The sequence below is a fragment of the Eubalaena glacialis genome, chromosome 19, assembly GCF_028564815.1.
Source record: "Eubalaena glacialis isolate mEubGla1 chromosome 19, mEubGla1.1.hap2.+ XY, whole genome shotgun sequence".
NCBI lineage: Eukaryota > Metazoa > Chordata > Mammalia > Artiodactyla > Balaenidae > Eubalaena > Eubalaena glacialis.
Window position 1 is genome coordinate 58,376,717 of NC_083734.1, and position 27,708 is coordinate 58,404,424.

The window sequence follows — 27,708 nt, forward strand, 5'->3', positions numbered from 1 at the left end:
GTCCCCTGCTTCCCCTCTCCTGACTCAGGGAGCAGGAAGTGAGAAGACCAGGTACTCAGCCTCCTTGAGCCCTCTGCCTGATTTCTATCTTCCGTCTAGTTTCTCTTGGGTCCGGAGCAGGTGGTGATGTGCGTGAGGTTTGTACCTCTCCTGCCCTGTGGCCTTGAGTTAGAGATGGTTGAAAAGACCTTGGGGAAAAGGAAGCGGGGGGGCGGGGTCTGTCCGCTTCCTCTTTTACCCCATTTCCAGGCTCTTCATGGACTCCCTCACCCTCTTTGGGATGAATACATGCACACCTGCCTCCCAGGCTCCTATAGACCCCACATCTGCCCACCCCTCCCACCCCTGCACCCCTAGGTCCCCAGACTCCACCTCTCCCTCCGCCACACGCTACACCCTCCTACACACTCCACGAAAACTCCCACGCTCCTCTCCCTCCCCTCCCCCCCCCAGACCCCTACACTTGCCCTGTGCATCCCACTCACATCCCCAGGGCCACACCCCCGTACACACCCGTCCCCGCCCCTCCCCTTCCCACGCCCCCCTCCTGTGCCCGCAAGTCCTTTCTTCCCTGCAACCTTGACCCCCCCAGTCCACGGCCTGGAACCATCAGCCATCGATACCTTGATGAAAGCGAAGCCCCTGCGTGGCTCACGCAGCCACAGACGCTGTAGGGGTGGTTAGCGAGCAAGTGATCGAGGAGCGAGGGAAGCGTGCTGGGAGGCTGATCTGGAAAGCAAAACCATCTAGGAAGCCGGCCAGCCGGGCACTCTTGTGTTAGAGCCTGAAAAGCAGTGTTGATGTCGCCGACGAGGTGGAGCCTCCCCCACTGCCCTCCCCCGCCTGGGGAGACCCACAGCCCCGAGGAGGCCCGGGTTACTGTCGACAGGTGACCTAACCCTCCTCCCGTTTCCTGACAGCCACGCCAGGTCTTCTGGGGTCCCGACCTCATGCCCTTCTGGGGCAGAGCATCTTCACTATCTCATCTCATCTCATCTTCAGTTTCTTTTGTGTTGAGAGGACGAGATCTGAGTCAAAATAGCTGGGGTCTAGCTGGCCCAGCTGGCCCTGGAGACCCGAGTGGAACTCCATAGCCCCGTGTGGCCCCGGCCGATGCTGTGGAGGCTCCTGAGAAGGGAGAAGCCATCGCAGAGGTGCCCCCTTCCCCTTGGGAGCCACAGAGCCACTCGTTTGTCTCGTGTTAGTGTAATCCCCAGGCCAGTAGGAGGAACTGCTGAGTCCTTTCTCTGTGTGGAGGCACACAGGGGGTCCCCGAGAGCACCCACGCGTTTGGTGATTCGCTAGACTCGGAGGACTCAGCATCGAGTTGTTCTCATGGCTCAGGTTCATTACAGCGAAAGGATACACGACAGCATCAGCAAGACAGAGACGATCAGGGTCCGGAGAAACCTGTGCCCAGATTTGGGATCCAATGCCCCCTTCCCCCCGTGAGGGGGCACAGAGCGTGCTCATTCCCCCAGCAACGAAAATGCAGTAACACGTGGACCATGTGTCAGCCCAGGGACGCCCAGTGCAGACTCGGGCCCCAAGGTTTTTACTGGGGACTGGTCATGTGGGCATCTGTGCTGAGCTCCCAACCCAAATCCCAGACTCGAAGAAGGAAAGCAGGTGTCGTGCACAAATCACCTTGTTTGTGAAACAGGCACAGGGGCCCACCCTTACTGGTCAGGGAGTGGGGCGAGCAGTGCCAGTGCCGGCTTCCCAGAAGCCAGCCAAGGACTAACCTTGAAAGTGGGACCTTCTAAAGATAGCAGGCCCAGGTGGGCTGTGTGAGCCCTCTCTGCACAGGAGGGGTGCGGGAGGAGTGGGAAGGGGTTACAGCATGAGGGGATAAAGCCAGCCGTAGACGTGAGTGCCCAGGGCTTGGCTCTTCCCCTCCCCCTCCCTGGTGAACCTCAGTTTTCGCCCAACTAGAATGGGGGCTGTGGTGATGGTCCCTTGGGATAGTAGACACTCAGCCATCTGCCCTCTGCTGCTGTTGGCAACATTGGCTCAACTTCACTCAGGATTCATTTTCTAGATTGAAAAACTCATGTTGTAATTGTAGGAAACTTGGAAAATATGGAAAAGCTGAAAGAAATAATAAAAAAGTTCGTGATCCCACTTCCCTGAAAGGAAAACTGAACATCTTCAAGTTCATTCAGCTGTATTTGAGTATACATAAGTACAGACCTATCTGTTTTCTTGACATAATGAGGAGAAACTGTCTGTGATGTTTTATAACCAGCATTTCTCACTGGATGTTATAAGTACCTCTCCCTATCCCTAAATGGTTTTTTGATTATTTTGATTACTCTGGTTACTTAGATGGCTGTAGAATATCCCGCCATAAAAATGCATTGCAGTTGAGTTAGCCAATCCCCAACCGCTGGACAATTAGTTTATGTCTCTTTTTCTTGCTTCTAGAAATAGTGTTATGATGAACATGAATCTTTGAGCACACATCTGATTAGTTCCTTGAGACAAATGTCTGAAAGTAGAAGAACAGTTTACTGATCTTAAGAAAAGTATAATGCTTCTCCTTTCAGGATCCAGAGGAATACTGAAAGGATGATTCTCCGTGACTTTTGAATTATATCTGTCTGCTTTGATTAAATTAGTTGATTAGACCAACTTGGCTTATGTCGTGGCATGCCTAGAGAAGAATGTCATTTGTGTGGCTCACTGGGGTCAGAACCTTCCATCCACCCCCTAGCCACACAGAGGTGGGGAGAGGGTGCCTGTAGCTGGTGATGATTACCTGGCAGCACTAGCTTCCCAGACCTCACTGGGAGGCTCAAGGATCGGGGTGATAAGCATCTCAGCGTATCTGTAGTGTGTCCATGTGGCTATAGATTATATCCCTAACTTAGGCCACTTCCTAAAAAAAAACCAAAAAACCCTTTTTATTGAAATGTACGAAGCAGATAGAAAAATGCACATTTTATAAGTGTACAGCTTGATAACTTTTCACCAATGAAAATAGTACCCAGATCAAGTGCTGGAACAGGACCAGCCCCCATCCCCCCACTCCCACCAGCCCTTTCAGGGTCCCTTCCAATCACTGCCCCCCACCCCTTACCTCCACTCCAACGGCAGAGATTTGTTTTCTCTGTTTTGTATAGTATATAAATGGAGTAATCGTATAGTATATGCTCTTCTCTGTCGGGCTGATGTTCTCATTTCCATATGGTGTTCTGTTGTATGCACACAACCTAATGGTGTATCCATTCTGCTCTTGGTGGGCTTTTGGGTAGTTTCTAGTTTTCGGCTCTCACAAATAATGCCACAAAGAGCATTTTTGTACACGCGTCTGGTGAATCCAAATATGCATTTCTGTTAGGTAGTTATGCGTGGCACTGCTGGGTCGTAGGGTATGCTTATGAAGGTTTACTTCTAGTGGGTGCTGCCAGCTTTGTGAAGTGGCTGTGCCAGTTTGTACTGCCTCTTTCAGTGTGGGAGGATTTTGGTTGGTCAACATGCTCCTTGCCAGTGTTTGTCAATTTCCATCTTTTAGACCAGCTACTTACTCAAGGTTTATAGCCATAATTCACAGGGAGAGCCGAGAAAGAGGCAAAACACGTGGACCAATGAAAAGCAAGGGTCACACTGAAAGAATGCTCTGATTGGCTGTGGGATGGATGGAAGGTTTTAAAAAAATTTTTTCCCCCTGGTCCTTGGCTCATTTTATAAAGACTTGGGTCCAGGATTCCAGATAGGTTCGCAAAGTGAGGCATGGGCTAGACTGTATTCATGTGGCTCTCTTAGGCCTATGGTTTCCTCTTGTCCCACGGAACATCCCTTAGAAACTGAAACATCTTGTTTTCATTTTCAGAGGCGGATCCTAGATGGAAGCCTTGGCTTTGCTGCAGGGGTAAGTAGCACGTGGTAGGAGGGATGTAAGTGGAGGATGTTTATTCTGTTATTTCTCTGCTAAGGGGTATTTCCAGTTTCTCCGCATGCGGCCAAGCTGCGTCTCTGTGATCTACAGGTGCTAATGGCTCCGTCTTCCCGCTGACCCTGTTTGCATCCAGCGTACTGAATGCCCCTGCCTCTCCTTAGACAGTGAAAGAAGCTTGTTGGCAGCTGTCTCAGGACTTGTAAATAAGTATTTCCAATAAGGTAATATTTAGGAAGGGCTTAGCACAGAGCTTTGCTGGTACTAATTAAATATTCTCCTTCTCTCCTCCTCCTCACCCTTGAAAGACCTTATATTATAGACATTATCTTTTTTTGTTTTGGCTGCGTTGGGTCTTCGTTGCTGCGCGCGGGCTTTCTCTCGTTGCGGCGAGCGGGGGCCACTCTTCGTTGCGGTGCGCGGGCTTCTTATTGCAGTGGCTTCTCTTGTTGCAGAGCACAGGCTCTAGGTGCGCGGGCTTTAGTAGTTGTGGTGCGCTGGCTCAGTAGTTGTGGCTAATGGGCTCTAGAGCTCGGTAGGTGTGGCGCACAGGCTTAGTTGCTTTGCAGCATGTGAGATCTTCCCGGATCAGGAATCGAACCTGTGCCCCCTGCATTGGTAGGTGGATTCTTAACCACTGTGCTACCAGGGAAGTCCCCAAGACAGTTTCAAACATGTAAAAAAGTGGAGCGAATCCTGTGAGGCATCCCAGGTACCCACCACCCAGCTTCAATCATTATTGACATTTTGCTAATCTCATTTCACGTGTTTCCCCCTCCTCCCACCCCGTATTCTCGGGAGGTGGAATATTGTGTAAAAGCAAATCTTAGACATCATGTGATCTTACTTGTAAATTCAACGCACAACTCTAATTGAATGACTTTCTTTCTCTCTTTCTCTCTCCCTTCTTTCCTTCCTCCCTCCCTCCCTCTCTTTCCCTCCCTTCCTTCCTTCCTTTCTTTCTCTCTCTCTTTCTTTCTTCCTCCCTTCCTTCCTCTCTCTCTTTCCTTCCTTCCTTTCTTTCTTTCTTTCTCTCTCTCTCTCTTTCCCTTTCCTTCCTCCCTCCCTCTCTCTCTCTTTCTTTCTTTCTTCCTTTCTTTCTCTCTCTTTTTCTGTCTTTCTTGCCTCACCATGCGGCTTGCAGGATCTCAGTTCCCCGACCAGGGAATGAACCTGGGCCACAACAGTGAAAGCACTGAATCCTAACCACTAGGCAACCAGGGAACTCCCTGAATGACTTTTTTTAAAAAAACATAATCACCATGGTATTATCACACCTACCAAAATTAATAATTCCTTATTATTATCCAACACTTAGTTCACGTTCAAACTTCCGCCATTTTTTAAAAAAATTGTCTTCTAAAATTGTTTTCTTAGAATCAGGATACAAACAAGATTTTCATATTGAATTTGTTTCATACTGAATCTTTTTAGTCCCTTTTATTCTTTAACAGTACCCACCCCCCCCCCCCCACGTTGCCTTTTCTCCCCACGCTAGTAATATGTTAGAGAAACTGGATCATTCATCTGTAGACTGTCCCACGTTCTGACTTTGGCAGATTGCTTCCTTATGGTGCTGTTGAACTTGTTCCTCTGTCCCCTGGGTCTCCTGTAAGCTGGGAGTTGGACCTCAAGGCTTACTTAATGCAGATTCCATTTTCCAGGCATGAATCACATGAATCACCGTCATAGTGGTGCTATGTATTCCAGTCACATCAGAAGGTGTGTTAATATGTGGTTTTCCCTTTTGGTTGCTCAGAATTTGGTTCCTTTCTCCTCTTTTTGTAGTTCTGTGATCCGCAAAACCTGACCTGGGTGTGGGACCTCCCGAAAGTCCTCTAAGTCAGCAGCTGTGAGACTGGCATCCGTGGAGACATTCTGGGTGTTTCACGGGGCATGGAGAGTGGTCACAAAATCAGTTCCCAGGTCCTCAGCTTCCAGTTTTGTTCTCTTTCCCCAAACTGCTCTGCCTGAGAATACCCCAGTGGCAGGTTCTGTCTTCCCACCTTCCCCGACACAGTTGTCCTCTCCTACTTTACGAAAGGAAGATGCACTCTGGCCTTGGTTCCTTGTCTTTGGGTAGCAACATCTCCACGCACAGACGGGGACCCTTGGCATGTTGGCGCTCGGGTGGAGATAGTGAAGGACTTGAACCACTGATCGCTGGACACAAATCCTTTAGCAATTCAGAGACTGTCCCGTCCTTTGAATCAAATTGTTAGCAGAGAAATCCTTTAACGTAGGGAATTCCCTGGTAGTCCAGTGGTTAGGACTCAGCACTTTCACTGCCAAGGGCCTGGGTTTGATCCCTGGTCAGAGAACTAAGATCCCGCAAGCTGTGTGGAGTAGCCAAAAAAAAAAAAAAAAAACCTTTAATGTAAATTTCCATGGTGGACCACTCTGGGATTTTGAGCCTCCTTGGATAGAGTTCAAAGAACAAAATGACAATATTATAACAATATATCTATTTTTTTCTATCTTCTTTACATGAACACGTTTTCTCTTTGTTTACTTTAAGAAAAGAAAAAACCCAAAGAAAAATAGAAATAAAATTGATGCTTAGCCCTGTCTTATTCTAGCAATAACTTCTTAATGTTTATTCACAGGTATATGAATGAATTGAAAAAATAAGAAAGAAAGCCTCATCCATGAGAATATGCATTTCCAAGAATATTTTACTTTTGAGTGTCTAATAATTATGAAACAGCATCTTCAATTTTTGTTATTATGAATGTGTTCTCGACCACTAATAGTTCTAAATTTATTTATTTATTTATTTATTTATTTTTGGCTGGGTTGGGTCTTCGTTGCTGCGTGCAGGCTCTCTCTGGTTGCGGTGAGCGGGGGCTACTCTTCGTTGCGGTGCGTGGGCTTCTCATTGCGGTGGCTTCTCTTGCTGCGGAGCATGGGCTCTAGGCGCGCAGGCTTCAGTAGTTGTGGCACGTGGGCTCAGTAGTTGTGGCTCACGGGCTCTAGAGCACAGGCTCAGTAGTTGTGGCTCACGGGCTTAGTTGCTCCGCGGCATGTGGGATCTTCCCAGACCAGGGCTCGAACCCATGTCCCCCTGCATTGGCAGGCGGATTCTTAACCACTGCGCCACCAGAGAAGCCCCTCAACCACTAATGTTTTAATGGTCACTCAATCCAGGAAATTGTTATTTAAGCAGTTGGAGCCCTAGGCTCACAGGGAAGTTTTAAAAATTAAATGGAAATGTATAGAAATATTTTTTGCAAAGCAGTATGATAAAGAAACCAGTGATAGACTTTCTAGCATAAAATGTAAGTTGCTCTAGGATAAAATTCTGTGGGGAAATGCAATTGAAGTACAAATCAAGGAGAAAAAAGAATGATGTACATTTTTTGACTTTTGAAGAAGAGCTTGCACGTGTGGTTTTGCGTGTAGAATGTAACCCTCGAACAGAAAAGTGCATTAGACATAAACGCACAGCTTAGTTTGTGTATATTTTTCAGTGGATAATGGGAGAGTCAAATCCCTGTGATGTTTATTTTTATTTATTTATTTGGCTGCAACGCGCGGCTTGCAGGATCTTAGTTCCTCCACCAGGGGTTGAACCTGGGCCCCGGCAGTGAAAGTGCTGAGTCCTAACCACTGGACCACCAGGGAATTCCCTCTCTATGCTGTTTAGATCCCACTGGGTCCATTTAAACGACTGATGAAACAGTTTTATTTAAACACATCAATATTTACATGCCAGAATTTATGTCTTTTGCGACTCTTTAAATTTGAGATGAAAATATTTTATTTTTATTGTTTGAATTTTATTGAAATATAGTTGATTTACAGTGTTGTGTTAATTTCTGCTGTATAGCAAAGTGATTCAGTTTTACATATGTATATTCTTTTTCATATTCTTTTCCGTTATGGTTTATCACATGATAGTGAATGTAGTTCTCTGTGCTATACAGTGGGACCTTGTTGTTTATCCATTCTGTATATAATAGTTTGCATCTGTTAATCTCAAACTCCCAATCCATTCCTCCCCCATCCCCCTTCCTCCTTGGCAACCACAAGTCTGCTCTCTGTTTCTGTGAGTCTGTTTCTGTTTCGTAGATAAGTTCGTGTCATATTTTAGATTCCACATATAAGTGATATCATATGGTATTTGTCTTTCTGACTTACTTCACTTAGTATGCTGATCTCTAGGTCCATCCATGTTGCTGCAAATGGCATTATTTTATTCTTTTTTATGGCTGAGTAATAGAAAACATTTTAAATGTCAATTTCAAAATGAGTGAGAGGATACCTAGTTTTTCAAAATTCTTGTAGAGGTTACACAGATACAAAGTTTGCAGAACTGTGTTCTGTGCTGACCTGGCACTTGGGTGTCCTGATCTAGTTTACTCTTTTAGGCCAAAAGCCTTTGTAAGATTTATATAACAAAAGACAAAACCCAAGATGAAACAAGGAGAGAAACAAACAAAAAACAGGTAGAGTATACCTGTCTTCAGGACATGTAAGAATGAATTTGGGAGCATTAAAACATGAAAATTAATTAAGAGTTCCTTAAAGAAACATCATCAGACCAGTGTTTTATGTTCTTCTCACTATGAGGATCTAAAATAGTTTTACTGGGGCTTCCCTGGTGGCGCAGTGGTTGCGAATCCGCCTGCCAACTCAGGGGACACGGGTTCGAGCCCTGGTCCGGGAAGATCCCACATGCCGCGGAGCAACTAAGCCCGTGCGCCACAACTACTGAGCCTGCGCTCTAGAGCCCGCGAGCCACAATTGCTGAAGCTCACGCGCCTAGAGCCCGCGCACCGCAATGAAGAGTAGCCCCCGCTGGCCGCAACCAGAGAAAAGCCTGCGCGCAGCAGCGAAGACCCCAAACAGCCAAAAATAAATAAATAAAATAAATAAATTTAAAAAAAAAAGAAAAAAAAATAAAGTAAAATAGTTTTACTTCTGAGTTTTAAAATAGTTGGTGGAAAAAAAGAGATTCTAAAAGTTATCTTTGTGTCTTTATTGGAAAATAAGTCATTTACTTTTCTAACAGTGACCTTGAGAATATGCTAGTTGCACAAAGGAGCTCCTGACCAGTCTCCCGATGCAGGGAGAAAAGTAAAAGCTTGGTGGGGGAGACAGCTGGGACTCAAACTCAGGAAAATTCAGTGGCATTGGTGACTAGAAGTGGATTCTCGTAAATGCCTCCCCAAACTAGAGAATGGCAATAGAGCCCCAGTAGTCCAAGCTGTAAGAATTGCTTGTACTTATCGTGGACCGATTTATATTTAATACAGTCAACCTACCGCGCACCGCAACAAAGAGTAGCCCCCTGCTCGCCGCAACTAGAGAAAGCCTGTGTGCAGCAACGAAGACCCAGTGCAGCTATAAATACATAAATAAAATAAATAAATTAAAAAAAAATCTTAAAAAAAAAAAAGACAAAGAAGAAGAAAATCCCCTTTCCTTTCCCACTGGCTTCCCAGAGGTCACCGCCATTAACCCTGAGTGTGTATCTTTGGAGAACTTTTATGATGCACATACAAAGTGTCAGGACAGTTAGATGTGCCATAGTGCCTGATACCCTAAAGGCTTTGTTTCTTCAACACTGCTTTCAGGTGCTTTGAATCTAGAAAAAGGGAGACCTGGCCATCAGACATTTGACTGGGGTCCCATTGTACCTTGCACAGATGTAACATGTTTCTACAGTCAGTTCTGCCTACATTTATGTATGTGTCACATGTATATTAAAATCTGTCTCTAATATAATGCTGCAGTGACATATTAATACAGTATATAACTGTGCACTGCAACAAGTGTTTCTGTGAGAGAGATTCCCAGGACAAAGGGCATAGGTATTTTTTTTTAATTTATTTTTACTTTTAAAAAATATCACTTAGATGTTGCATTTATTTTATTTATTTTTTATTTGTGGCTGCCTGCGGGCTTTCTCCAGTTGCAGCGAGCGGGGACCACTGTTCTCTGCGGTGCGCGGGCCTCTTACTGCAGTGGCTTCTCTCATTGTGGAGCATGGGCTCTAGGCGCACGGGCTTCAGTAGTTGTGGCACGTGGGCTCAGCAGCTACGGCTCGCGGGCTCTGGAGTGCAGGCTCAGCAGCCGTGGCGCATGGGCCCAGTTGCTCTGTGGCATGTGGGATCTTCCTGCACCAGGGCTCGAACCCGTGTCCCCTGCTTTGGCAGGCGGATTGTTAACCACTGCGCCACCAGGGAAGTCCCTCTGATGTCTCCTTTTCTGTGAACTAACTAGGAATCTCTAAATCAGTGTATATTCTCTCTCAAGGAGGAAACACTTGTGTGGAATAAATATGACCATGAAACTGCAGAAGAGAAAGATAGGCTACCAATCAAAAAGCTTACTTCTAGGCATGAAAAGGCAGTTTAATATCTATTATTTAATCCCATAGGGAGCTGGCTCCTTATGAAAGACGTGATTTTTCTTAAGGAGATTTTGGCTGAGTCTGCTTTTGTGCCGCAAGTGGTGAGTGATGTTTTCTCCAAATAACTGGCTCGCTGTTGGAAGTTAATGATGCTCCAGTGATGGCCTTTGAGTCTGGAGGGATGATGGTGACCAGCTGTTCTCCATTTCCATGGAGAAATGGATGGGAAGAAATGGACTTAAATTGTAGCATGAGAGATTCAGGGAGGAGATTTCAGCCAGATCCATTGGAAAGGTTTCTTCTAGAGTAAATAGGAGAGAGAGAAGGGCCAGGGGTGCAGAGTAGCCATTGAATTGGGGCTTCAGAAAGCCTAGCTTTTATACTCCTGGCTCTACAGCTCCTGGATTACGAAGTAATAATTGCCGTTACCTTTTCTCCTTCTTCCTGCCTGAGAGATAGGGAAGCCTGGTATGTCCTAATGGAGATTTTTCAACGTGAGGTCTTTTGGACCACATTGAAATGGGCCGGGCCACCACCAGACAGTATGAGTACTCTAATGGGCTCTGATGAGGCTCCTGCAAAGATCATTGCTGTCTGTTTCTCTGATTTTCCTCTTTATGAGGCTGAGCAAGAGGAAGGGCCCCTGATGACCTCCCGGGGATGCTGAAGCTGTGTGGACCTTGAGCAGGTTCCATCCCCAGCATCACTTGGACTGTGGACAGGTTACCTTGGAAGTTTCCTGGCGTAATCACAGGGGACAAGGGGACAAGCCTGATTTTTGGCCGGCGCCCCCGGCCCCCAGACAGTAGTGGTTCCTGTGGGCGCGAGGACGACATGGTGACAGCTCTGCCCCCGGGCCCTCCCCTCACCCTGCGCGCTCCTGCGGGCCAAGATGAGGCCCTTCCTTCCCAGCACATCCTGACTCCACATTGCGGGGGGAGCGAGGTCTTGCTGCAGGGGAAGCGGGGGTGGCGAGGCGAGAGGGGAAGAAAGGAGAAAGGGAAGAAAAACACTCGGGAAGGAGACATGATGATTATCCTTATTGTCTTTTTTCTTTTCCATTTCATGCTTCAGACTTCTAGCGCCCTTGTAAGCAGTGCAGGGGAGGAAGTGATACATGTTGCCTTCTCTCTGCGGTGATGGGAAGGAACCGCGTTTGCGTTGGTGGCAGAGCCCACATGTCTGAGCATCTGGGGTGGGGCGGCCCGGAGCCTGCCCAGGGCCCCGGACCGATGTTGTTACCTCCCGGCCCCCGTCTCGCCCCATCCCCTGTCCTCTCCTTCCCCACGTGCATCCTTGGGCAGCCTCCATTCTCATGGCCTGGCAACCCCTGTTTCCCGCTTTCTCCCTCTGCCTTTCCTTGTGGTCCTGGGCTGACTCTACAGTTGGGCCAGGGCACCGTCCTTGGGAATACCTGTTCCTCTTTGTCTGGGGGCCTCCTCCCCTGCTCCCATGAAGAAGGAGGTGTGAGTGTATGTCAGTGGCCAGCAGGGCTTCAAATAGTCAGATGTGAGTGCCTCCCCTCCCCTCCCCTCCCCTCCCCTCGCCTCCCCTCTCCTCCCCTCACCTCCCCTCCCCTCCCCTTGCCTCCTCTCCCCTCCCCTCCCCTCCTCTCTCCTCCCCTCCCCTCCCCTCCCCTCTCCTCCTGTATTCCAGGAACTGTGTCAAGTGCTGAGCAGTTGAAAAAGTGCCAGGAGAGAGGGTCTCTGTCTTTAAGGGAGTTCTGATCTAGTGGAGGGGTGGGCACACTACACCAGTGGTTCAAGTCCAGCCCTCTGTCTTTTTTTTTTTTTTCCCACTGTCTGTTTTTGTAAATGGAGGTTTATTGGAACCCAGCCACGCCCATTTGTTTACATATCAATATTATCAGCGGCTGCTTCTGCATTACAACAGCAGCCCTGAAGAGCTGCAGCAGGGCTACGTGGCCTGCAACACTATCTGGCTTTTTACCGAAGTTTGCTGATCCCTGATGTAGTTGCAGGTGATGGACCTCGGGGACCACAGCTCTGTGCTGTGCAGGGCCCCAGGCTGGAGGTCGTGGAACGTTCCCTGGAGTGTCCACTGTTCCCGAGTCGGTGATTTCCTGGGGGCCTGGCCTTTGCTGCTGAAGTCAGTGCTGCCGCTTCCCTGTGCTGGAAGGGGGCCTTTAAGAATCTCCAGGGAATGGCTTTGCAGTGAAGCGTGATGAGTTATGTGGACCCTTTTGCTCCGTTGTCCTAGTCACATAAGGCACGCTGTGGGCATCAAGACGGACAGCCACAGGTGAACGTGTGCAATTTGAGATGGTGAAATAAAGCCAGGTGTCCCCCAGCTCAAACCGAACTCAACTTTGCCGCTGTCATTGGCATCCATGGTCTAGCGGAGTGAGCTGACTTGGCCTAGCGTCCTTGGTGGTTTGATTCCAGGGAGCTCTCTGGCTTTGGGGAAGCTCCCTTCCTTCCGATGCAGTGGTTCGCCACCCTGGCTGCACGTTAGAATCACCTGGAGAGATGTGAAAAGCCCCATGCCCTGGACACACCCTGGGACTACATCAGAATCTCCAGGGGGTGGAATGAGGCTTCAGTAGTTGCTAGAGCCCTCCCCGCTTCAGTAGTTTCTAGAGCCCCCTCCCCCCGCCCCCTCCCGTCCCTGTGATTGCATTGTGCGGCCAAAGCTGAGAACCCCTGTTGTGATGGGAACCATGGTTTAGTGAAGGGTGAGCTGGGGTTTCGAAAAAGCAGACTCCCTTCACAGGCTCCATGCATCTGTGGGGCTAAGGATCCAGTGGAGCCAGCACGTTGGGCTGGGGTCATGGTTAGAGGAGCACTGGACGTGGAGGCTGGGGCCTTGCAACTTGGACGAGGAGCCCAGGAGGAGGCTCCTGCCTCTGGTCTCCATGGAGGCTGCCACGATGGAGTCCACCACGCACTTGGCAGTTGGCTCCCAAGGCTGGCTGGATTTGATACCAGCCTGGGGTGGAAGGGGACAGTTGTTGTACGAGAGAGGCGTATTTTCCAGTTGGTCAGGCGATGGTGGACATCCACCATCTGGGAACTCAGGCTCTTCGTCGGGGCTCCTTGGCCCTTGCAAAAGAAGGATGGGAGGCAGAATCTTTACTGTTTGGAGATCTTGAGCCTGAGTTTAGATTCTCCCTTCATGCACTGTCCTCCTTGGATCACGTACTGCGTCTGAAAAAAAAAGTCTCAGGACTAGTGGGCCCTTCTGGGAGTCATCTCAGGCACCCTCCGCCCTCAGACAGGGCAATATTTCACCCAGTCCGCACAGATGGTGGGAACACAGCTTGTTCCCAAAGACTTTTGCGAAGAAAGACTTTATACACTTTTTTTTTTTCAGGTGATCTAACTGTTTAGCTAGTTTATTAGAAACTTATCTAACCTAAATGTCTTCTGCTGCAATTTAAGTAAAAGAGAGGGAGTAGCTGACATCATTTTTCATAGGCATCTTAGTACAAGTCACATTAAAAAGCATGTACCGAGTGTCAGCTCTTTTGCAAGATACTCTGAGCACAAGGGGTCAAAGTTAATATCGGTTAAGTTTTGTCCTTGAGCCTTCACATGCCAGGACCATATCTATACACGTTATTCACATAGCGCTCTGTGCCAAGGCTGGTGTTGGGTGGCGTGTTACTGCTTTTCCCCAGTGGCTAGTTCACAAGGGGGGAGAGGAGCGAATAATCAAAGCTTTGTGAAGGGCCCGTGTGAGTTTAGAGATGGCCCAAACACGTGTTCTCTTCACAAAAAAGCCCTTTGTCTTGGACCAGAAGGCGGGAGCAGGGAGAGAATCATCTTCAAGCCAAGCCATCTCGCCATTTCCTGAACACCTACTGTGTATTTGTGGGGAGTATGCAAAGAAGTAATGTATAATCCCGCTCTGCAGCTCTTCGGGGAGTTTAAGGTGGGTTAGGGAAGAGAGGTCATATTCACCTGTAATCAAGAGACAGGTCAGCATGTGGTTGTAAAAAGGTAATTGACAAAAGGTGATGGGAACCCCCTGGGACAGGGAGGTTATTTCTAGTTGGGGAATAGAGAGGACTTCTTTGTGGACGAAGCTCAGGTTGGAAGGATCCGTAGAGTCTGGGGGTGGGGAAGAAGGAGGGGAAGGAAATGAATTATAGGTGGAAAAACAGCAAATTGGAAGTACAGAGTGGAAAATACAGGAGTGGTGATTGGTTTGGTTGGAAGGTGATGCCAGAAAGGTAGGCTGGGGCCCGATGTGACCAACCTGGGGTCCTGTGGAAGGGAGTCTGTGCTCTGTTCTCTAGATCGATGCAGGAGACCCTGGAGGTTTTTGAGAGGGTGACATCAGAGCTGTGCTTCCAGGAAGCGCATTCTGTTGGTAGCAGATAACGTGGCCATAGGGAGCATGTAGGGGGAGGCTGGCTGTGGGCAGGCTGCCTGGAGGCTCTTGCATTACTTTAGGTGATACCTTGGCTCACTGGAACCCTTGACTTTGGGCAGAGGCAGAGGAGTTAGGAGGGGAGACAGCAAAAGACATTCCTGCTGGAGGACTCGGGGACTTGGCAGTCCTTTGATTATGAAGATAGCCCAGGAGGTTCAAGCCCATCAGAAGTCCTGTGTTCCTGGGGCTACCTCCCCTGGGGTTGTTAGAGAATTTAGCTTCACCATCCTGGCTTATGGGCTGAGGGGGACTCTCCCAGAAATGGGGAGGTGGGGAGGGGTCTCTTAGGTTTACATCAGGCTTTTCTCATTTGAGTGGGTTTGTACTTTGGAATCTATGTGTTGGGGTGGTCTCCATGGCAACCAGCCACCTACAGCTAGTTGTACTGATGGTGATGCTTCCTGCTGCTTACTCTGTTTTTAGTGATCTGTATCCATTAGGATTAGGTTTAACTGAGAGTAACTGAGACCCAAAAATAGTGACTTAAATAAGAATGACCCCTCTGATGTAGAAGAAATCCAGAGACCATGGCTGGGAACATAGTTCCATGGAGTCACCAGGGATCTAGACTCCTTTTTTGCTCGCTGCTTTGCCCCAGGTGGGAGCCTTTCTCTTTCTGGCCCAAGGTAGCTGCTAGAGCTCAGGCCATCACATCTGCCTTCCAGTCAGCAAAATGGCAGGAGGGAGGGAGGTTCCTTGCAGGTCTTGCATGACAGCCCCATTTACAGCTCATTGGCCAGAACTTATTCGTAAGACCTCATCTAGCTGCAAAGAAGGCTAGGATAACATGGTCTTTACACTGGGATTCTGTTACTGAAGGAGAGAGAACAATGGAAACTTGAGCAGGCAGTTAGCGCTCTCGGCCACACAGCCTAGTGCAGAGAGAGCTTTGAGCCCTAAGATATCATTGTTTTACCTTCTCTGTGTACATTTTCTACATGCTCTTTTTAAAAATGGGCTGTGTTATTTCTTTCTTTAATTTCTTTTGAAATGGAGGAGTAATACACGAACTTGGTAAGAAATTCTAGTACAAGGGTGCACAGTAAAAAAATAAGTCCCTCCGTCTCTTTGCATTAGGCAGGGCCTTGGGGGAGGGTCGGTCACGAATGACGAAAAACCTAACTCAATCTGGCGTAAGGAAGAAAAGACATGTATTGGTCCATGCAATTAAAATGTCCAGGCTTGGGGACTTCCCTGGTGGCACAGTGGTTAAGAACCCACGTGCCAATGCAGGGGACACGGGTTCAAGCCCTGGTCCGGGAAGATCCCACATGCCGTGGAGCAACTAAGCCTGTGCACCACAACTACTGAGCCCACGTACCACAACTACTGAAGCCTGTGCGCCTAGAGCCTGTGCTTCGCAACAAGAGAAGCCACCGCAATGAGAAGCCCGCGCAACACAACAAAGAGTAGCCCCCGCTCGCCGCAACTAGAGAAGGCCTGCGCGCAGCAATGAAGACCCAACGCAGCCCCCCCCCCAAAAAAAAAAGTGTCCAGGCATAGAACTGGCCTCAGAATCTGCTACATTCTGGATCAAAGGCCATCACTGGGACCTGCTTTTCTCCATCTCCTGGCACTGCTTTTCTCTGTGTGGCTCCATTTTCAATAGTCTGTTCACGTCCTCTCAGGCTCAACGTCTAGATGAGCGAGGTCTTTCTTTCACACCTCTTGGAGTTGAGTTTCATGGGCAGCGAGCAACTGACCTGACTTGGGTTATGTGTTCATCCCTGAATGCTAATCCCTGTTCCCATGGGGATGTGGCATGTTAACTGGCCAGGGCTGGGCATGTGCCCTCTCCCCTACATTAGATAAAAAGCAAAGACTAATCATGACTAATAATGGGGGCGGGGAGCAGAGAAGATTTCTCCAAAGCAAAATCGAGGTACTGTCGCCAGTGTGGGGGTGATGCATGTTGAGTAGCCAACATACAGCAGATGTGCTCCCGCGTTCCTCAGCTTGGTTAGAAACCACCCCAGAACGTCGTGACTTAAGTCAACAACATTCCATTATTTCTTATGATCCTGGGTTGGCTGCACTCAGCTGGGTGGTTCTTCTGGGCTCGCCTGGGGTCACTCGTGAGGCTGCAGGCATCTATCTGGCAGCTCAGCTAGGCTGGAGGGTATAAGAGGGCCTCACCCACGGTCTAGGGCCTTCATGCTACCAGTTGTCTGGCCCTCTGTCCACACATGGGGTCTGTCCACCTCATGGGTCGGTAGCATGGTCCAGGCTTCCTTACAGGGCAGTGGAAGAGTTCCAAGAACGTGCGGGTGGAAACTGCCAGGCCTCTGGAGGCCTGGACTCTACACAGAGTCACTCCTCCACGTTTTATTGGCCAAAGCAAGTTGCCAGGCCCCACCAGATTCAGGGGGGTTGGGAAATACTCTCGTTCTTAGCGGGAGGAGCCAGCAAAGCATCACGGCTCTGCTCTGCCATCCACCCCCTTCCCTTGCAGAGGGGAAGCCTGTTGACAGTCTACCCTTCCAGAACCAGTCTTCCTGTTCTGTTGCCTAGTGCCTTTGTTGTTGCCATTTCCAGCGGTCACTGGACCACTTCACTGGAACTCCCTTTGTCTTGTTTTTCCACCTGCTTCTTAGCTTCCCTCTGGACATCCCACCCAGTGAGACAGAGTGCTGGCTTTCTAAGTTTCCATTCGGTTTGTTAAACACCCAAGGAAGAAATTCGAAGAGCCAGTGAAGCTTAACTTGTGCTCTGCAAGCAACAGAGAAGCAAAACCTTCATGGGCGGGATTTGTCATCGGTGCTCTGGCCTCCCGGGAGGAAAGGGCTCCCGCTCAATTTTTCTCAGTACAAGGGCTACATTGTTCTAGAGGGAAGAATTAGCTATTGAGTGAGGTGGCATTCTGTGGCTAACAGTAGTATAATCTCCCTGGAATCTTTCTGTGGGGAGACACTTGGCTTCTTGAGAGTGGGTATATCCGGGCTGTGGATTGGAAGAGACTTGGGTCAGATACTGCTTTTTTTATATCCCATGCTTCAGCATTTCTTGGTTTCATCATCCTGCACCTGTATAACTTTGATTTTTTTTTTTTTTTGAGTCCCCAAATTTCCTTTTAAATTCAGGAAGCAATCTTCTTCCCTCTTTGCAGGGGAGTCCCCGCCTCATTTGGTGACCATAAGTTATGGTTGTAAAGAGCCTTTTGCTGAGGGCGGGAGAGATGGAGAGAAAGCCCATCCCGGTGTGTCTCGGGCGGGTGCGTGGGCAGCGCATTGGGTGGTGCCGAACTGTGGATTTTACTCCTCATTGCCCCCCCCCCGGCCCCCCAACGAGGGTGGTGAGAAACGTGGAGCTCAGAGGAGCCGTAGTCATGGGCTGAGCATCCTTGCTTGCCTCCTTTCCCAGGGCCTGGAGAGGTTTGTCGGACTCAAGAGTCCAGGGTCGGATGTGGGGTGGAGGTAGGGCCTCCCTCCCCACTCCCTCCCGATGCCTCCCAGCCTGAGGAATCAGACCTCAGGAGTGATGCTTTCCCTGGGGGAGAGGAGCCCCTCTTGAGGCATCTGAGGCCAGGAAGCAGAGCTCTGAGCCCACGACGCAGTAGTAAAGAGAGTGTTAAGGGAGTGTTTGGGCTACGACAGGGAGTCCTGAGGCCTGGGGTGCATTTCCAGCTGAGCTGCTTACGATCCCCATGATTAGTGGCAAGTCCTGTCATCTCCAGGCAGGCATGTCACGGCTCCACGGAGACTGAAATCCTTCCCCTCCTACCTCGAGAACATGGTGGGAGGAAAAATCCAGTCATGACTGTTTAATGTTTCTGTGCCCCCTGGAGCAAAGAGAGAACGAAATCCCAGGGAGACAAACATTTTAATAGCTTGCCCGTGGAAGCTGATCTTTGCTGTCAGGGTGCCCTGGCTTTCAATCCCACATCTGACTTTGGCTTGAGGCCAGGAGCTGATTTCCCTCTTGGACTTGCAAATAGTGAAGGGAACAGAACCATCAGGCCTGATGGAGATTCAGCTGCTCGAGAATCATGCAGTTGACAAGCAAGGGAAGGGAAGGCTTCATCTTACCTGTACACAGATTTTATTTTCTTTTTCTTTCTTTCCAATTTTTTTTGCTATAGCATTTCATTTCTTTGGAAACCTTTCTGTTTCTGAAGCTGTTTCTGGTCTTCTGTGAAGAAATCAACCACGACAGCCCTGGGGCTAAGTGAGTTAGTTCTCCAGGAGGGTGGAAAGAATATACATCTGTTAAATGTATAAACCAGGGGAAAACGGATTAGTATTGTATTTAAGGCAGGAGGAAGGGGCACAGAAGTCATTGCCTATGCATAACCTTTAAATAGATTACCGATTTGAATGTGCGCAACACTTTGTAATTATGCATAAATAAATCCATGGGGAGGGGGGTGTCTATGTGTGCACTTCAGGGGACACTTGCATCTTACGGGCTCATGAGTCCCAAATACTATTATATGACATTGGTGTTTTGCTTCATAATTTTCAAAGCCCTTTCCCATCCATTACTTCATCTGACCCTCCCAGTAATCCTGTCGCTTGTAGGTTTTATTATTTGCATATAATAGATGAAGAGTGTGCCGTGTTCCATGCTGGACTCCTTTGTCTGACCTGTGCATGGGATGCTTAGGGCAGGAGGGGAAAAAAAGGGAGCCTTCAGTGGTCCTCCTACCCCGCCGCCCCAACCCAGGGCATGCCAGGGACTGTTTTAGGCACTGGAAATAAAACAGTTAACAGAGCAAACAAAAATTCCTGCCCTCCTGGGACTGTCACACTAGGAGAGAGAGTCACATGATAAAGAAACTCTACAATGAAACATACAGTATGTCTGACAGAGATACATATGATGGAGAACAATAAAGGAAAGGAGGAGGATAGAGAGTGCCCTGGCAGGGGTGGGAGTCATGCATACTGCAATTTTATTTTATTATTATTTTTTAAAAAAATAAATAAACAAATAAATACATAAATAAATTTATTTATGTATTTATTTTTGGCTGCGTTGGGTCTTCATTGCTGTGCACGGGCTTTCTCTAGTTGCGGCGAGTGGGGGCTACTCTTCATTGTGGTGCGCAGGCGTCTCATTGCGGTGGCTTCTCTTGTTGCGGAGCTCTAGGCGCATGGGCTTCAGTAGTTGTGGCTCGCAGGCTCTAGAGCGCAGGCTCAGCAGTTGTGGCGCACGGGCTTAGTTGCTCCGCGGCAAGTGGGATCTTCCTGGACCAGGGCTCGAACCCGTGTCCCCTGCATTGGCAGGCGGATTCTTAACCACTGCGCCACCAGGGAAACCCAGTGCAATGTTAAAAAGGGCAAATCAGTAAAGAGGCTAAGGAAGTATTCCTGACATATGGGAGGCTCTCAATATTTTTTTTTTGATGTAGCGAACAAATAAACAAATGCTCAGATGAATGGATGGATGGGTAATGGATGGAGATGGATGGATGGATATAGAGGCATGGATGGATGAATGGATGGATGGATGGATAGATGGATGAATGGATGAATGGATGGATGGATGAATGGATGGATGGATGGATATGGATGGATGGATAGATGGATGGTTGAATGAATGTATGGATGGATATAGATAGATGGAGATGGATGGATGGATGGATGGATATAGATGAATGGATGAATGAATGGATGGATATAGATGAATGGATGGATGGATGGATGGACATAGATGGATAGATGGATGAATAGATGAATGGATGAATGGATGGATGGATGGATGGATATAGATGGATAAATGGATGAATGGATGGATGGATAGATGGATGAATGGATGGATGGATTTGGATAGATGGAGATCGATGGATGGATGGATGGATAGAAGGATAAATAGATGGATGGATGGATGAATGGATGGATGCAAGAGGAAGGATAGGTCCTACCCCACCCCCCCATAGATTTGTGCTTCCTTTGAGAGCCTTAGTGTGCCTGAATATTTTCATACCCCCATTTCATGAGTCAATGTGGATCACCTTAAGTGCGACCTTGCCTCATGTAGTCTCTGGAGAGGGAGAGCCCCTCCCTGCTGGTGAGAGCCAGCATGCAACTAACTGGCTTGGAACAGGAATGCGCCTGGCACTGTGCAAGTTGAGTTGGAAGTAAATTGTTGCCAGTTGTTCCGGGGAGAGTTTGCCTATCATTCACTCCACCTTGGCTTTCTCATTATGGACCTGGTTCTGAAAGCCCTGAGGGTTTGCCTGCTCTGTCCCTCTGGGAGCCTGGTCCCTTCCAGATCCTTGCCATTGAAAGTTTCCTCCTTAGGGAAATTTACATCTCATTTTATCCACTGTAATCTCTCAGCCCCCTCCAAGATGGGATTTAATACCCCTTGACAAACATCTGTAGCTCTTTGTACTTATTCTGTATTGCACCTGTCTCTAGATTCTAATTGCTTGTTCATTCTTCTTCTTCTTTCCCAAACTAGAAGTGCCTAGAAGGCAGAGGCTGTCATTTTCACTGTTGAGACTTGGTCCCTTGTAGAGGGTACTTTTGAAATAAGTGTTAAATGAGTGTGGCACATGCGTTTGAGATTTTCTTTGGGTTTGGCTGCCTTCAGGCCCAGCCCAATTTCTCCAGATCCTCTGTGTGCACTGATTTAGGTTCCTGGAACCTCAGAATGAAATCTCCAAATAGACAGTGAGAAACCCTCCCTGCTGAGTCTGTAAGGAAATCGGTCTTTCTGATTCTTCCAATGAAGGAAGAAACTAATTGAATGTAAACTCATTACATCTCTGAAGCACTTTGAAAATTTCCCCACGATTTAATTATGATGAAATTCTCAGGATGTAGTCATGCCAGGAAATGTCTCAAACCATCAGCCGTGTGGGTTGAGCTCAGGCAGGAGGCCCTGGGCACCGAGAGGTAAAGCCTTTTTCTTAGCAGACATGTGCTCTGGTGTTACAATGAGCCCTGGAGTCACCGGGCTTGGGTTCGGTCCTGATTTCTCAACTTACGAGTTGTGTGAGCTTGGGCTAGTTACTTAGACTTTGTAAGCCTCAGTTTCCTCATCTGTTAAGTGGAGATCATAGTATTGTCTCCGTCATAGGGTTGCTATGCAGGTGAAATGAATAAATGTATTTGAAGCACTTAGCACAGTGATTGGCACATTGAAAATGTCCATTGCCTGTTGATCATTCTTATGTCATGTCAAGGGAAATGGTGGAGGACACATGAGGAGTTAGGGATTGATATAAATCAGTGAACTTGGGTATTACGGTTTTGAAAGAGTTTTCCTCCACTCTGTGGTCCTCGGTGTTACTAAGCATCCCTCTTATTCATCCCCAGGAGACGCCTCCAAATCTCTCTTCTCAGCAACATGCTCTTCTGTACTTTCTTTGTTCACACATAATTTTAAAAATGGGATCATGCCATACATAATGCTTAAAAACGTGTTCTTTCACAATAAATCTTGAACTTTTTCTTGCTATTTTGGGGGTTGCATGGTACTCCATTACACAAATTGACCATAATATTTGTTTTCATCTTTACTGAGGGATAATTGAAGCACATTACGCTGCACACATAACCGTGGTATTTTTCACTAATGACTTTTTGGTCATATAAGTGGGGCTCAATTTTTGGAACCATTGTTTATTTTTATCAGAGTAATAGATGCACCCATGTAGAACGAGTAAATGTTAATAAAAGGCTTAGAAAGAAAAAAACAGCAGTCCCCTCCATTCCCCGCCCCTGCCCATGGCCCCGTCCTCTTTTCTAGAAGTAATCACTTTTGTCTGTTTCTTGAGAAATTTTCTCCCACATTTCTGAGTAAATTTATTCTACAATTTCTCGATTTGGAAACCAGTGTCTTTTAGTTCTGGTAAATGCTATTTGATGTTCCTTTAATAGTTTCCCCCGCTGGTCCTCTATTCTCTTTTTATTAGTCTTATTAGTTGGCTATTGGACTTCCTGGACCGGGCTTCTCATTTTCCTCTCCTTTCTCCCGGTTTCTTATAAAATCTTGGCTGTTTTATTCTGCATGGTGGGGAGTTTCATCGACTTTAACGCCATAAAAAGAGCAAATGTTTTTTTTGTTGTTGTTGTCTTCAGAGTTTCCATTTCTGAAAACGATTTCTTGTTCTCCCTGTTTTTGGTTGGTTGGTTTGTTTTTTCTCCAGTGTCCTGTGCTTTTTCATGGATATAGTCCATGCATCCATAGCTCTATGATAGTAATGATAGGTTTTTCTCTTAACAGATGTTGTCTCCCTGAATCCCCTGGGTTCCCTCTGAGAGCCTTCATTTTTCCTGTTTGGTTATTTTCTTCAGTCATTTGCTCTTATCACAGGCCCCTTTTTGTGCTAAGTGCTTTATATGCTTTATTGCATTTAATCCTTAAAACAGCTCTAGGAGATAAGCACCACCTTGGGGACAGTGTTCCGGTCAGGGACTCCAGAGCCACACTGGCTGGGATTGCATCTTGGCTCTGCTGCTTACTGACTGTTGTTAGTAATGACTGTTAATGACGTAACCTCTCTGTGCCTCAGTTTCCCCATCTCTGAAGTGGATATAATAATAGTACCTGGCTCTTAATGTTAGGAGGATTAAGAAAGTTCCTGGCATACGCTCAGTCTTTATGTAAATGTTGTTGTTATTGTTATTAATCCCATTTTACTTCTGGGTGTCACTATTATTTCTATTTTCCATATGAAGAAATAGGAGCCCTGGAGAGATTTACCCAAGGTCTCCCAGCTGGGAGCTTGACGTGGTAGACCTTGAATTTGAATCAGGTAGTCTGACTCCAGAGTTCTGCCTTCTATCCACTACGCAGTATTGCTTTTCGTAGAGAGAGAGACAAAGAAAAAAAGATGGGAGATCTGCCCCAGAATTGCTGGTGGGGCTAGCCAGGGTTGCCAGATAAAATATAGGATGGTCAGTTAAATTGGAATTTCAGATAAATAGTATTTAGTATAAGCCTGTCCCAAATAAAAAAAATGTTCATTGTGGGACTTCCCTGGTGGTCCACTGGTTAAGACTTCACGCTTCCAATGCAAGGGGCGCGGGTTCCATCCCTGGTCGGGGAACTCACGCTGTGCGGCCAAAACCTTAAAAAAAAAAAAAATTCATTGTTTATCTGAAATTCAGATGTAACTGGACGTCCTGTATTTTTGTTTGCTAAATCAGGCAGCCCTAGGTGGGATTTTTTTTTTTTTTCATCCTCCACCCGGTCCCTTCTTGAGATTCTTCCCCATTGCTCTGGACCTGTTGTCTTCCATCTCCCAGAGATCACAGCCACGGTACTGATGGCAGGCAGTCTCCTGCATCCCATTTGAGAACCCAGGTTTTCACGTGCGGCGAAAACGAAGTGTGATTTCATTTGGAATGAGGGGCGGCATCTTTCCTTCTTGACCTTGAAGGTCCCGTCCCTAAGCCTCCCTGACGATTTCTTTCGAGCCAGGAGGGAAGCCCCGGAGCCAGTGGTTTGGTGGTTTGTCCCCTCTCTGGAGGGGGATCAGCGAAGCAGCTTAGACCTTGGAGTTTTCTCTCCACGGAGCCAGACGGCCCACTCTTCTCTTCTCCTTCACGTGTTCGCGGATCTTGCATCCCAGCCAGATCTGGAGCAGATTGGATCAGCGTGAGTGCGTGGTGGTGTTGGGGTGAGGAGGCTTGGCCAGCTGGTGCAGTTGCCCATCAATAGGCCAAAGTCTAGAGGGTGCTGATGGGTTGGTGGCTGGGTGCCACGGAGAGGTTGCTTTGGGCAACCTCATGTTCTCACTCTCTTGGTGACCAGCTGGTGAAGAGGTTTGATAAGGACCCCCCCCCTTTTTTTTTTTTTTTTTTAGTCTACACGGAGTTAATGATTTTGGCAGGCTGAGAGATTCTGGGAGTCCTCCCACATCTAGCTTGGCTGAATGTGCCTTGAAAGGACTGATGCATGCTTACACCTCTCTGTTATTCACAGCGGCGTGTCTGTGCAAGAGGAATGGCGAACACAAGGAAAAGGTCTAAATATTATTTGACTTTGGAGCATCACGGTCTCATTTTAAGTGTAACTAAGGTCATTGCTGGTAGGCGCTCCAGTCTAGGTGGGCATCTTACACACTGTAGTTACTTAGTAAATGTGTGTTGAGTTGAGTTCCACTTGGGAACTTAGATTTGGAGTGGGACTGGGCTTGATGGCTAGCTCTTTTTTTAAAAAATTTTTTATTATTATTTAAAAAATTTTTATTGGATTATAGTTGATTTACAATGTTGTGTTAGTTTCGGGTGTACAGCAAAGTGATTCAGTTATACATACACATATATTCATTCTTTTTCAGATTCTTTTCTCATATAGGTTAACACAGAATATTGAGTTGAGTTCCCTGTGCTCTACAGTAGGTCCTTGTTGGTTATCTATCTTACATATAGCAGCGTGTGTATGTTCATCCCAGGTGCCCGATTTATCCCTCCCCCCCATGTTTCCCCTTTGGTAGCCATAGGTTTGTTTTCAATATCTGTAAGTCTGTTTCAGTTTTGTAAATAAGTTTATCTGTATCATTTTTTAAGATTAGATTCCACATACGAGTGATAGCATACGATATTTGTCTTTCTCTCTCTGACTTACTTCACTTAGTATGATAATCTCTAGGTCCATCCATGTTGCTGCAAATGGCATTATTTCATTCTTTTTTTATGGCTGAGTGACATTCCATTGTATATATGTATTGATGGCTAACTCTTTTTCAGCTCTTTTTTCCTCTGTTTTTGGCAGAGGAAGTTAGAATTAGATTGTTGGTTGGTAAATTCCAAGGCCAGCTATGTCTTGGGTGGTTGTCCTAGCTTTAAGGCACTTAACTACAGTCTAGAACCTCACCAGTGGAGACCTGTGGTCTCTGAGAATGGATGCTGGGAGATCCTCTGCGGTATGATTGACAGATTCTTCTAACACTGCTGGCACTTAGTGTTTAAGAATGGCCTGACTCTCAGCTCCGGGCCTGGGCCTTGCAGGTGCTTGGTGATTGTGTGGGATGACCCAAGCCTATCCCCAGAGGAACCATTTTAGGGTGGACCCTGGAACCTGGATGCACAGTATACTATCTGTGGTGCAAATGTGGCTCATTAGAATCTGGGGCAGCCTTCCTAAGAGTTAAAAAAAAATGAATACAATTTACATGTAATAATATGCCCAGATCTTCAAGTGTCAGCCCAAAGGGTTTTGACAATTGTATACATCTGTCTACCCACCACTCAAAATGGGATCAAAAACATTTTTGTCACCCCAAAAAGAACTTCTGTTACCTAAGTCAGTTCCGCCTCTCCTCAGGCAACCACTTTGTAATTTCTATCACCATAAATGGGTTTTGCATATACTTGTGCTTTAGAAGGAATCACACAGTGTAGGGCTGTGTGTGTGTGTGTGTATTTATATATAGGCTGCTTTCACTCAGTGTAATGAGTTTGAGACTCCTCTATGTCGTTATATCCGTAGTTTTTCTCTTTTTATTGCTAAAAATATTACTTATAATATTTCATTTTATAAATGGACTACAGTGGGTTAGTCCATTCTGCTGTGGATGGCCATTTGGGTTCTTTCCAGGTTTAGGCTCTGAGTAAAGCTACTGTGAACATTCCCATGTAAGTCCTTGTGTGGATGTATGTTTTCATTTCTCTTGGGGCAGGTCACTAGGAGAGGAATTACTGGGTCATAGGGTAGACTTTTTTTTTTTTTTTTTTTAAGCTCAAGTGCTCTTTCCTAGTTTGGAGAGCACATGCAAACTGGTAGGCCAGGCCCCTGCGCATCATTTTCACCGGGTAGGTTGTAGCTAGCAAGACTTAGGTCACTCAAGCGAGTCTGCCTCAATTAATAGCTATCATTGAGGCTGAATGTAAATGATTATAATTTTGAGCTGTTAGGCTTCATTTTGTAAAATTATTTGAAGCTGGTATGTTATGAGGGCTTTTTGATAAAAGATTAGTTACAGATAGAGACCCCCTATGAATTGGATTCAGGCTTGAGTCATGACTAAGAATTGCCATGCTGCATCGGAGAACTGACTCAATGCGGAATTTATGTGGCCACCCAGCGTGGGCTTCTGATGGGTGACTCGATACTGAATGGACTTGGGCGGCCTCATTCTGGAGGGTCGCATGCTGGTTTCTCCTTTCTCCCCATCCCTCTGCTTCCATTCTGGTCAGGCCTTCACTGTCTCCTGTCTAGATCATGTCAGTAGCCCGGCACCCGGGCTGTTGGTTTCCCATCCAGGAGAGTCTGTTCCAGTAGGTTGTAGAGGGGCCCTGGCAAACTCATAGAGACAGAGGGTAGATTAGAGGTTACCAGTAGTTGGAAAACTCCAGGCGATTCTACTGTGCAACCAGAGCTGGAAACAGCCCGCTCATTACCTTGAGGCCAAGCCATTCTGCCAGGCTTCTTATTATACCCAGCTATCTCATGGTACCCCTGCCAGGCGGATCACCCCGCGGTGCCCACAGCGTAAGCTTTGGCAAGCTTGCCTCCTGGACTGCTCACACGGATCTTCCCAACTAGAGGGTCACACCTTTATTTTCCTTTCCAAACCATGTCCAACTTTCAAGAGCCCTTCACCACATTTTCTTTGGTGTTTTATTTTTTAACAACGTTGTCATCTCCTTTCTTGGAATGACAGCAAGCTTTCTTCATTTGTCACCCTTGATGCCTTTCAGACGTCTTCTGTTGCCTCTCTCATTGTGGGACAAAGCCAGCTCCTCAAAGGCAGGACTCAGATCAGCCTTTGTATCCTTTCTTCCTCCCTCCCAGCCCCCTAGGGTCTAGCATAATGTTGGTCGTGGAATAGTCACTGATTAGGTACTTGTCGATCGACTTTTGAAAATTAATTGAACATCTGATTTGGAGACAGAACTTAGAGGCATTACCTGGCTTCCGTACTTTCGGAGCAATTGTTGCCTTGATTTATGTGGATTGCAAGTTTGTGCCCATTCCTTATTTATGCAGTGGCCTTCTTGGAGTACAGTCCATGTTCATGTGCTTCAGCAAACATTTAAGAAGGACCTAGTCTGTGGCAGGCTCTGAGTTGGGTGCTGTTATTTTTGAACTCTTTCTGTCTTCTGTAGACTTCCATGTGTACCTTCTTTAGAAGCGTACTCATTGAATAGCTGAT

General features: G+C 47.1%; 1 protein-coding gene across 11 annotated transcripts in view; it reads left to right on the forward strand.

Moving 5' to 3' along the window:
* The window catches only part of SLC39A11 (solute carrier family 39 member 11), a 424,690-nt gene that overhangs the window by 84,554 nt on the left and 312,428 nt on the right, over positions 1-27,708 (forward strand). For 9 of the 11 annotated variants that reach the window (XM_061176496.1, XM_061176490.1, XM_061176491.1 and 6 more), the window contains one exon: positions 3,836-3,874. The exons of 1 other annotated variant lie outside the window; for it this stretch is intronic. In XM_061176496.1, the coding sequence (XP_061032479.1) occupies positions 3,836-3,874 (39 nt within the window). Of the gene's footprint in view, positions 1-3,835; positions 3,875-4,068; positions 4,123-27,708 lie in introns of those variants that run through there. One more of the 11 variants, XM_061176495.1, reaches the window with a different exon arrangement.